The 12,615-nt window shown below is 40.4% G+C and overlaps 1 protein-coding gene across 2 annotated transcripts in view; it reads right to left on the bottom strand.

The window, feature by feature from the left end:
* Positions 1-7,457: 7,457 nt before the first annotated feature.
* LOC114618344 (COBW domain-containing protein 1) overlaps positions 7,458-12,615 on the bottom strand; it is a 45,283-nt gene continuing 40,125 nt past the window's right edge. For both annotated transcript variants that reach the window (XM_028764051.1, XM_028764052.1), the window contains exons 12-15: positions 10,683-10,751; positions 10,516-10,581; positions 8,728-8,857; positions 7,458-8,366 (exon numbers count right to left, since the gene is read on the bottom strand). In XM_028764051.1, the coding sequence (XP_028619884.1) occupies positions 8,257-8,366; positions 8,728-8,857; positions 10,516-10,581; positions 10,683-10,751 (375 nt within the window). In that variant the 3' untranslated portion in view covers positions 7,458-8,256. The remainder of the gene's footprint in view (positions 8,367-8,727; positions 8,858-10,515; positions 10,582-10,682; positions 10,752-12,615) is intronic.

The raw sequence follows: 12,615 nt of genomic DNA, 5'->3' as shown, positions 1-12,615 counted from the left end.
GCAGAGAGGCCGGGTTGGGGGTGGGGTGGGGGTGGGAGATGGCATCTGAAGAACAATAGGCTGTCCTCTGGCCTCCACAAGTGCGCACACACATACAATTCTTAAAATTTACCCAGTTCTCGTGAATTAACCTATAACCTCAGCTACTCTAGAGCAGCTAGGCTATGAGGATTCCAAGTTCGAGACCTACTTGGGCTGTTAGGCCCAGCCTGGAAAATTTATCTCAAAGTAAATGTATCTCAAAGAGCTCAAAATTTGAGCTCTTATCTCAAAGTAAAAAGAGGACTGGTATACTTGTTAGCTTTGTTTCTTTTTGTTTTTGTTGTTGTCTACTTGACACAACCTAAAGTCATCTGAGAAGAGGGACTGTCAACTAAAGAACTACTTTGACCAGACCTGTGGTCACATCTGAGAGAGATTGTCTTGATCGGTGACTGATGTGTCCCTGCCACACTTACTGTGGGGCAGGTGGGTCTGACTGTGTAAGGAAGCAAGCTTAGCACAAGCTAGCAAGCATCATTCTTCCATGATTTCTACTCCATGTTCCTTCCTTGAGTTCCTGTTCTGGATTCACTCAGGACTATCACCTGAAAGGTTAAGTTGAAATAAAGCCCTTCCCTTCTTTTGTACTTTGGGTCAACTGTTTGGCACAGCAAACTAGAACAGCTCAGTGGCAGAAAGCATGCTGGGCATGTGTGAAGTCCCACAGTCAATTCCCCACCATGCAGGGGATGCGGATGATTCAACAGAAAGGCCTAAAGGCCATAAGTAAGAACTCAAGGATCTGTCAGCTGATCAGTAGATACATAAAGTAGACACACGTCATAGTTGCATGCAGTGGTTTGAATAGGTTTGGTCCCCATAGACTCATGTGTTTGAATGCAGCCTGTGGATCAAGATGTAGAACTCTCAGCTTCTCCAGCACCATGTCTGCCTGCATGCTGCCATGCTTCCTGCCATGATGATAACAGACTGAACCTCTGAAACTGTAAGCCAGCCCCAATTAAATGTCTTCCTTTATAAGAGTTGCCTTGTGTCTCTTCACAACAGTGGAAACCCTAAGACACTATACAATGGAATATTACTCAGCAATACAGAATGAAGAACAGATACATATTAATTCAAGTGGGCCTTGAAGAAACATGTGAAGTTAAGTGAGTCTGAATATACCACTCTTCAGAGATTAGTGTAAGGGACATAGAAAGTACTTGTTAAGGGCCATAGGGCTTCTTTGGAAGTTAAGTATAATGTTCTGCAGTTAGATACCGAACCGTGGGCTTAGTGTGTGAACTGTATACTTTAGTAAAAGTGTCAATTGTATGGGACTATGAATTGAATAAAACAAAAAGCAATAGCAATGAGAACTAAGTGGAATGCCCTGGGGAAGGTCCACTGTGGCTCCTCATTCTAAAGAACGAAAGGACTCTTACTCTTCAACCCGTTGATATTGCTTTAAGCTTTCTGTCGTCCATTAGAGCTCCTGGACATTTGAAGGGAGGCCCAGAACTGTGGGAATTCAATAGTGCTTGGTGATCACCTCTCTCCAAAGACTAGTTTTGCTGTAACTGTTTTTTTTAAAGATTTATTTATTTATTATATTTATATGAATACACTGTAGCTGTCTTCAGACACACCAGAAGAGGGCATCAGATCCCATTAAAGATGGTTGTGAGCCACCATGTGGTTGCTGGGAATTGAACTCAGGACCTCTGGAAGAACAGTCGGTGCTCTTAACCACTGAGCCAACTCTCCAGCCCTGCTGTAACTGTTTTTCCAGAACAAATACTAGTTTTTAAAACAGCCTCATTTTGAGAAAACAACTCAGCATGTTAAGACAGAATTCACTTTCTTCAACACCACGCCCACAAATATAAAGCATTTCTAGACGTAGAAAAGTCCTTTCAAAGCAATTTAAACATACAGTTTTTCCACCTAGACTAGAAAGCTAAAGGGGCTAATTACCCAACTCACAGATTGTCACCAAGCCTGTACTATCATGAAGTATTATTGCTCATCATGGCTCTAGACGCCTTTAGATTTTTTTGATCACTGCCCTCAAAATTCAGTCTAGGGATTAAAGACCCTAAGGATATACTTGATTTAACTAAATTTCTATCCAAACATCCATGAGAAGACTTACACGGTCTCTTATTTTGGATTTGACACTGGAGATTGAACTCCTTCTGCACATTAAGCACACGCTCTACTACACAGCTACAACCCCAGACCCCAAAAGCCATTTTTTAAAAAATACTATATAAATTAGCAAACCACCACAAAAGAAATCTGGGTTTCTAAGAAGGGAAGATGGTTAAGAGTCCTCAAGTCAGCTTAGGTGAGTAATTTAGAAGGTCTTTTCTAGCTTGGACATTGACAGCCACCCAAAGGGGAAAGAAAACCAGAAGCCTGAAACTCCAAGGTTTTCCCAAAGTGCCAATCATCCAGTCTTCCTCCACAACTACGCTGACACCTCTGCAACTCTCTTAAAGTTGGCACCGATTCTCTTGTCCCTTTTCACTTAAAGCCGAAAGCTCTCAAAAAGCCTGCTTATAATACGTAGAAGTTGAATTGTACAGTGAACCTTGCTAGACAGTAGAAAGTCACACGTACTGGGATCCTGTATTCAGCACACCTGACATTTAACCCTTGGGCTAATCCAGAGAGAATTGTATTATTGCCTCCACTTTATAAACAGGGAGACAGGGGCTCAGTAAGATGTACTTTGCTGCAGTAAACAATAAAGTCTTAGGTGAGCCATGTCTAAACCTTGACCAACATCATCGTCCAGTTACCCTTCCATACCAAAGGGATGCCCACATTATTATTTTTATATATAACTGAAATCCTTAGTTTATTTAGAATTAATAAAAAGTTTATATGGCCCCCTATTCTGCATAAATCTCTGAGCCTTGAGGGGAGGAGTGTGATAGACATCCCACTTAAGGCTGGGCATTCCAAAGTCTCTTATGCTCTATAGGATGTCCAATTGTGAGTCTCTTTCTGTGCTAATTATCATCCACTGCTGGGCGCTTTTCTGATGAAGGTCGAGCAATATATACTGATCTATGCATATAACAAACATCTCTAGAAGTTGCTTTTCTTAAACTTTTTATTGATTCTTTTTTTTTTTTTTTTCCGAGACAGGTTTTCTCTGTATAGCCCTGGCTATCCTGGAACTCACCCTGTAGACCAGGCTGGCCTCAAACTCGGAAATCTGCCTGCCTCTGCCTCCCAAGTGCTGGGATTAAAGGTGTGTGCCACCACTGCCTGGTAGAAAACAATACTTTTTAAAATGATTTTTAAATTCATTTTATGTATGAGTACACCATTGCTCTCTTCAGACACACCAGAAGAGGGCATCAGACCCCACTGCAGTGATTGTGAGCCACCATGTGGTTGCTGAGAATCGAACTCAGGGCCTCTGGAAGAGCAGTTAGTGCTCTTAACCACTGAGCCATCTCTCCAGCCCTTTTATTGATTCTTTATGAATTTCGTATCATGTACCCCAATCCCATTCATCTCCCAGTCCCCTCATATACACCCCCCACCCTTGCAACCTCCATACCTCCAACTCATCATGGAAGCTGTAGTGTGTCACACAGTGTGTCCTTTTGTCCATACACCTTTACTTGCAAATATTCATTGTAATGAGTCATTGATCTGGCTTCTGCTACTCCATCAGTACTCCTTAAAGAGCTTCCTCTCAGATATCCGTCGTTGCCCTGTGTAGTGAAGATCCTGTGGCTTTGGAACTGTAGGACCAGCCCCTTCACATGCTCCAGCAGTTCATAGATGGAGGAGATGTTGGGGTGGGCCCACTCAAAGCCCTGGATCTGGGCCTGGGTGGTAGTTGCACTAGTCAGCCCACCAGCTCTCCCACACCCACACCACCAGGGTGAGCTCTCCAGCACTGCCCTGGCTAGCTCACCCAATGCAGCAGCTGGCAAGGGGCAGGGCCATCTCTCTTGATCACATGACCCTAGGGCCAGCTCTCCTGCCTGCTGCAGGTGCTGAGGAACAGAGGTGGGGTAAGGGGGCATATCTCTCTCACCTATACCATTGTACGGCAGATGAGTAGTGTGGCCAGCTCCAGGAGTCGTTTTATTGCTGTTTCTTTAGGAGTATAATAGTTGTAGGTTTTCTCCTAGGGCACAGGACCTATCTAGTCTCAGGTTCTTTGTCTCATCAATAGTGTCAGGTATGGGTTCCAACTCATGGAATGGACCTTTAAAAAATAAAGCTGATTATGTGTGCCACTATTGTACCAGTGTATCTTGCAGGCAGTTTGCTGTAGCAAGCAAGGTTCATAGGAGAGTGAAACTGGCAATTACTTTTCTCCTCTGGTCGCATGCACGGCACCTTCCAGCACTGTAAGTCCTAGCTGGTGGAAGAGAAAGTGCCAGCTGCTCTCTGTTCTGTGCCCTAAGTATGGGTGTCTCAGCAGAAGGGTCTTAGCATCAGGTTGTAGAGATTAACCAATAGTATTTGCTATAGCCTGTGATGTCTGGGGATCTATAGGACTCTTCTGGTGGCTCACATTATTATTATGTTACAAACAAACAAACAAACAAAACCACCAACCAAAGAGTACACATGGAGGGACCCATAGCTCCATCCACATATGTAGCAGAGGATGGCCTTGTCTGGCATCAATGGGAGGAGAAGCCCTCGGTCCTGTGAAGGCTCAATGCCCCAGTGTAGGGGATGCCAGGGCGGGGAGGCAAGAGTGGGTGCATGAGGGAGCACCCTCATAGAAGCAGGGGGAGGGGGAATGGGATAGGGGGTTTCCAGAGGAGAAATGGGGAAAGGGGATAACATTTGAAATGTAAATAAATAAAATATTCAATAAAAATAAACAAAACAAAACAAAAAACTCCTTAGAATAGCTGAAGCAAGGTCCAAAGTCTCCTGAAGGTATAGTTAAAATAAGAATGACTGGGAATTATTTAATTCTGGGGGGAAAAAAAAGCAGGACAATATATCTCTTAAGAAATAAAAACAATATGCAGTATAAAATAGAATATAAAACAGTGGTATGCCTGTCTATCAGATCACAAAAGCTGAAATATGGTTTAATTGTAGTTAGGGAGTGAGTACTTTCATATATTAGTGAATGAAGGGAAAATTCTGTGGATGGGATATCCCCAAAGTTGTTTTAAATTACATTGTCTGGTATTCAACAACTACTAGTTTAGGAAATTAATATATTTCATTATATTCCATCTATACAATCTGAGCAGTTAATGCTGGCATGGCTTTTAGTAAGAACAGAAGAAAACTGAATTATTACACACAGACACACCAGTGAGTTACATAGAAATCATTAACTCTCAAAAGTTATCTGAGAGGCTGGAGGGGATGGCTCAGCATTTAAGGGGCCTTACTGCTAAGCTGGAGGACAGAGCACTGCTCCTTCTAATTGGTACAGAGTCACTGACATCAGACTCTGTAGCAATCCAGTTCTTGGTGCTTGAATGCCCCAACCTGAAGCTAAAATTCATCTTGGGTGCACATGCCACTGGTCATTTTAGTATATACCCTGGGGTGTCTTCCTTATGCATCAGCAGAGGACTAATCCATGATACAATTACTGACTCTCCGAGTGCTGGCTCAGTGTCTGATAGACCAGAGGCTACAAGACACAATATATTTATGGAAGCAAAACAGGTGGTTTAGGTTTCCTCATCCTGGACAGAACCAATCCATCAAATATTTCAAAACTGAACAGGTTTCTTCTGTTTATTGGCTATGTCTGTGTCCTATTAAATTTCTTCATGGCTACTGTATTCATGAGAATGAAATTGCCAGGTTACCTGATGGGCTAGTGCCTTTAAGGAATTGGTGGATTTACTCCTATTAATGAAGTTTTAAAGGCTGTACCACTTCCTTGGGCAATGTGGAAAAGAATGAACAACAGAGTAAACGCAGCATGGAATGACAACCTAGCAGGCACATTTAAGCTTGGTACGGGAGAATTCATTACAGCACTTTTTTGTGTCGTAGTAACTATATTAAGTAGCATTTTCTTCTTAGTTTTTATTATTATTTCTTAAAGGAAATACACTCCACCTCTAAAACTATAATATTAAATAAAGTAATGTTTTTCTATCCCCTTGTGATGGCTAATTTTGCTTGTCAACAGGACTACATCTGGAATCAACTAAAACCCAGGCAGCTAGGCACATCTGTGAAGAATTTTTGATGGGATTCTTTGAGGTCAGAAGATCGATCCCTAAATCTGGACCACAGCTTCTGTTGTCCACACACTTAAAAGGACACGGGAAAAGGAGCTTCTGTTGCTTGCCTGCTTGCTGCCCTCTCTCTGGCAAGTTCATCTACCCTGCACCTACTGCACTCCTTTGCTGGTATTGGGACCTACTTCTCTGGGGTCCCAACATATACTAAAGACCACGTGAGAACCCCGCCTGTGGACTGTGAACACTGCCAGAGTCTTCCTGTCAGGAGATAGTCATTGTTGGCATTCTATCAGTGCTGGGCCTTGAGAATGGTAGTTCTCAACCTGTGGGCCATGATCCCTTTAAAGGTCAAACAAACACTTTACAGGGGTCCCATATCAGCTATTCTGCATATTAGATATTTACATTATGGTTCAGAACAGTATTAAAATTAGTTATGAAGTAGCAATGAAAATAGTTTGTGGTGGGGGGGTCAGCACAACATAAAGGGTCACAGCATTAGGAAGGTTGAGAACCACTGCTCTAGAGAACCATGACTAACATATCCCCTGACATTTTTGGACATGATATCTCAGATTTTCATAAAGTAAAGTAAATTGAGAAGTAAGATTCTGAGAGCTGAGAAATTTGGACAGCTGGTCAGTACCTGCAGTGATCCTTTGAAACTGTGCGTGTGCGTGTGCGTGTGCGTGTGTGTTACTATGCCATTTCAGACACATATGCAAGAGTGTTTACTGGACAATATGATGCATGAAAGGAGCAGAAAGAAATGACTTTTCTAATTGGAAAAAACCAACAAAACTCTTACTGTTAATATGCACAAGACTTGAGTACAATTGCCAGCATGCAGTGACACACAGCTGCATGCTATCCCAGCTTGAGGAGATCTTGATGCTCTTTTCATGTCCCCACAGGCACCAACACATGTTCACATACAGACATTACATAAATTTAAGAAATATTTTTAAAAAGCTATCTGTGAGGCAAGTAAGATAGCTGAGCTACAGGTCAAATTGCTTGCCATCAAAACTTTGGCAATTAGAATTCAGACTTGTTTTGGGTTTATAATCCCAGCTCCAGACTTCTACAGTGAGATGGGAGGCAGAGACAGGAGAACTAGCTAGAAATTCAGAAGCTGACATGCACGTAAATACATGCACACATGCACTACGATATGCACACACACAGATAGTTATCCTCAGTCTGGTTAGTCAAGGAGTGTACCTCATTACTTCTCACATTATACACAAACTAACACAGTTCAAAATAGGCAAGATGAATTTAATGCCAGCAATAAAACTAAAGTTTAAGTTCAACAATTATAATCTTCTAAGTATAACACAGAACAAAGAGCCAAAGCACCATTACACTGATTGCAAGAGATGGTTTAATTTCTTTGACTCTCTAGGTCTTTAGAACATTAAAAACTCATTCTATTAAAAACACAGTAAGAGAGTTGAAGAGATGGCTCAGTAGTTAAGAGTGCTGGCTGCTCTTCCAGAGGACCTGTGTTTAAATCCCAGCACCCACATGAAGACTTACAACTGTCTGTGACTTTAGCTCCAGGGGATCCAGTGCCCTCTTATGGACTCCTAAGACACTGAATGTGCAGAGTATACAGACATACATGCAGGCAAAATACCCATACACATAACATAAAAATAAAGGTTAAATTTTTTTTTAAAATACAATGACAACAAATTTTTGTTGCTATCAATATAATCATTGTATCTCAGCAATTATCTGAGGTTTTTAAGAGAAAATGAAAATATTAAAGTTTACCATCATTTTCACAAATAATGATGGATAAGTTGTCAGCAGTCATGCTTAAACTTCAAAGAAAATTCTGGAATTTTTGTGAAATACTTGCCTCAAAAAAACTCCAAAGGATATATTTTAGTAATATCAGATGTTTTTTATAATAATTTACTAAAATTTTATGTTTTTTATAAAATAAATACTATCACACAGTATACTTCCAAATCAAACAGAGGTAATGAATCCAGGATTTAAATACATCTTTGTCTTTCTTGTCAGTTCTTTCAGTAAGAAACAGCTTCTAGTGCGATGGACACACTCCATCTTTGCCTGGTGCTGTCCTTTGCTCTTCTGACTCTGCCACAGCAGTGATGAAGAGTTGTTGAAGAATATCCTTATCTAAATGTTTACCTGAGAACACAATAAAATAGTGATTGTGCTTATTAAAAGAACTGTTCACCTATCAATTCCAAAGTGTTAAATGCTGGCGCATTAACACTTGTAGGCATATTTGTAGATCTCTAGTGGTCTACAAAATCAACAGTAACTGCTAGATTTCTTCCACAACTTTCTAGTTAAGGCTTAAAACCAAGTTAGCGCTTGAAGTAACCACTGCTCTAAGTTGTCTAAAGAGTAGAGGTCTAACAAAATCTCACATTATCCATGATTCAGACAACTAGACAAGCTTACTCAGTTCGTAAATTAAGTAGCACACAGTACATCTCCTTCCAACCACGCTCTGCACTTCCCTTCAGACGTCCCTGCTACTCACCAATGAAGACCAGCTGACACGTTCTCTCAGCATCATCCCTCCAGCTCACTGGGCTCTCTTCCAGGTCGTACAGCTCATGGATGCCTTGCACAATCATTTGCTGTGGTTTGTCTTTGATAGACACCAGTCCCTGTCCAAAGAACAATGATCATTCAGCCCTAGCTCAAATTTGAAAGCAGAATAGTACTTCAAATTTGAAAATATTACTTTTCAAAAAACAAACTCATTAACAGAGCTATAAAAAAATCATTTGATTCAATTATTTGCATATTTTAAATTTCTTAAAACTTTTAATAATTTTGTGTATACTGCCGCCTCCCCCCCCCCCCGAAACAGGGTTTCTCTGTGTAACCTTGGCTGTTCTGGAACTCACTCAATAGACAAAACTGGACTCAAAACTCAGAAATGTGCCTTCCTTTGCTTCCTGAGTGGTGGGATTAAAGGTGTGAACCACCATGCCTGGCTACTTTTTTAAAATAAAGAATTACTTCCTTTTTCTTATTTCTGTTTGTTTTGTTTTGTTTGAGACAGGGTCTTGCTATGAAGCCCTGGCTGTCCTGAAACTTGCTATGCAGGCCAGGCTGGTCTTGACCTTGCAGAGATCTACTTGCCTGACTGTGTACTACCATGCCTGGCAATGGTTCCCTTTTCTAATGATAAAATTAATATATCAGGATTTTTCAATGTCATTTATCACAACAAAAACCTGATACTAATTACTCTGTCTTAAAGAGTTTTATACTTCTTTCACAAATTTAACTATAAAATTTGAGAAGTTAAGATATTTTGTTGGTGGGCTAGAGAGAAGGCTCAGTGCTTAAGAGCATTGACTGCTCTTCCAGAGGTCCTTAGTTCAATTCCCAGCAACCACATGGTGGCTCACAACCATCTGTAATGGGATCTGATGCACTCTTCTAGTGTGTCTGAAGACAGCTACAGTGTACTCATATAATAAATAAATCTTTAAAAAAATATTTTGTTGGTGAGTCTGTTTCAGAAATGTATTATAATGAATTTAGGCAATGATCAAATAAAAATCTATTATAGTGAATAAAAGTTCAATGAAGGGGTAGCAAGGTGGCTGGCTCAGTGGGTAAAGGGATGTACTTATTTCACAAACTTGACAAACTGAGTTTGACTTCCAGAACCCACATTAGTAGAGAACTGACTCCCAAAAAGTTGTCCTCGTCCTCCACCTGCACATTGTGTTATGTGTGTGCCCAAATTCAGACACACAAACACAAAAGTACACACACATCCAAGTGTCAAGTAATATGAATGACTTTTCAAAAACTGAACAAGAATTCCAGTGTTTTGTACCTTTGTATAAAATACGACAAATGTTTAGTGTCTGTCAAACGCATCAAGTAACACAAGGTTCAGCAATGGCATTATTTTCAATATTATTTCTGTTAAATAATGCTCTCTTGAAAAAATAAACCATTTCTCTAAGTGACCGATCTGTGCAGAGAGGACCAGTTTAGACCATGTCAAGCTTGTGAGCCAGATAACTGCTGGGAACACCTGGCAGAGGAGATCCCAGCTAATAATCCAAGGCACACAGGTTATTTTAGCTTCAACACTAAATAAAGCTGTGCAAATAAACCATGCTTTTTTACAGTGATTTCTAAAGCTCCTTTTCAGCAATGGAAATGATGAAAATAAAGGCTAACAAAGGTTATTTGTACTAAACCTAGTGTTTCTGTTTAAACCAAATATGATTTTTACACAGCAGCCAAGAAAAGGATACTCTCTCCAAAGTCTGTGAGGGCAAATTGCACAGCGTACCTTTAGCCGGATGACCTCCATGCAGCAGCCGTCCTTGTTTTTCACATTCTTTTCCCACAGGAGATTCTGTATCGGGCGACACAATTTCATAAGACCAAGGACTGCCAGTGCAACTACTATGCACAAAGCAACTGATGAATCATTAATCAGTCAAAAATTGCATTCACCTGGATAAATACATTTAGACTCTCTTCCTTTGCACTTCCTGGTACTTCAAATGTGACTGTAACAATACTCTGCAAATGAAGAGGAGAATCCAGAATTGTTATAGAATCAGCCACCTATTTTTGAAACTATAATCAGTTTTAAGATGAAAAAAGAAAGAGGTCATATGTACGGAGTTTTAGCTGACTAATACTATCAACCATTTCTCTCTTTGTTTTGGTGATTTTGGAATTATCAATTCTATAAAGTACATCAACAGTTTACTATTTACCAACCAACCAACAAACAAAACCTTTCAAGTGGGGATCCTAAACAAAAAAGGAATGCAGCATACATTGTGTGCATTCTGCCCAGGTCGTCTCTTCTCTTCCTTTGTTCTTCACAGCCATCCTAGGGAGTGGGGATAACTATTTCACCTATAAGTTAGGAAAATGAAGCTTAGAGAAATGAAATACCCTGATCCAGGAGCACTACTCAAAACAAAAGTGTAATTTTGTTCTCTTAGAAAGAAAGCCATGTTTGTTTGGTCTCTAAATGAGCAAGCACTGTGCTGAGTGAAAGGAGTTCTCAGCAAGACTGGCAGTAGTGGCAATTCTGGCTCAGGTCTTTGACAGATTTATTTTTCCTCTTGATCTTGATAGACCTGTCTTCTCTAAAGAAGCTTAAGTTTCCTCTAACAGGTTACATGATTAAAAGTCAAGCCTCCTTTTGCTAACAATATAACCCCAAATCTCAAACTCAGCAATGAAAATACACAAAGGATAATAATAAGCATGTTGTTAAAAACACCATGGACAGTAAGATGCTCGAGCCAAGCTCAAAATAATTGTAACAGGAAGAAAAGGGATACATCTCTGTTTAACTTCTTAGAAATACTCATTTCCCCAAGCATTTTAGAACACCATGTAAGACAGTAGAAGAAAATATAAAAATGCCAGTAGTTTTATTCATTCATTTAATTTTTGTTTCATTGGTTTTAAAACAAGATATCCCAAGCTGGTTTTGAACTCACAATCCCTGTTTCAACCTTAGCATGCTGGGGTTTCAGGTGTGCATCAGCATTCAGAATTTTTTTTTTCATGCAAACTTAGACATGCTTAAAGCATTAAAGATCAATGTAGGACAACAATATGCTGACACTTAATCTGATGTTGTCAATATGCAAAGCGGAGAGTGCTTTCTTACTTAGCAGTCAGTTTAAAGAGAGATGTTATCCTCCCCCCACATACGTAGTGGTTGTGCAGCTCAGTCTTCATGTGGGTCTCCCGGCAAATGGAGTGGGGGCTGCCCCTCAAGCTGTTGCCTGTCTGAGGAATCTGTTCCCCTGGCTGGTCTGCCTTGTCTAACCTCAGTGGGAAAGCATGTGCCTAGCCCTGCAGAGACTTGATGTGCAGGGTGGGGGGGCACTCTCTTAGAGGAAAAGGGAAGGGGGGAAGGGGGAAGGACTGGGGGGGGCAGCAACTGGAATATAAAGTGAAAAAATAAATAAATTAATGGAAAATAGACAAATAGACATGTTGGAATTTTAAAATGTAAGGCACAGAAGAAAAGCACTCACCCTTAGCTGTGGGACCTACAATCCAATAACTGTGGTATTTGTATGAAGCTACAGATAATACTGAGCCACGAGGTAATGCTTTTCGAGTCTTAACTAAGCACTTACATACCATAGTCATAGCTTCCATGCTTTGAATCATACTGCAAAATTAACACAGGTTTCTTTTTCCTCCTTTACAATGTCACAGACACAAGACTCATTTTGACTATAGATCTTAACAATCTCGATGTATGATTTTTTTCCATTTCTTATTAAATCAAAAACTTTCACCTTTTCACACAAAGAAAGCATTCTATAGCTTCTCTTTGACATATCTGTATTGTCAACATTATTAGTCTTGTGCTTTGGGAGGTGACTCAGTAGCATAAGGGTCACCT

Source organism: Grammomys surdaster, unplaced genomic scaffold, assembly GCF_004785775.1.
Source record: "Grammomys surdaster isolate TR1022 unplaced genomic scaffold, NIH_TR_1.0 141, whole genome shotgun sequence".
Lineage (NCBI taxonomy): Eukaryota > Metazoa > Chordata > Mammalia > Rodentia > Muridae > Grammomys > Grammomys surdaster.
Note: the sequence above shows the minus strand (reverse complement) of the source record. Positions and strands in the feature narration are given on the sequence as shown.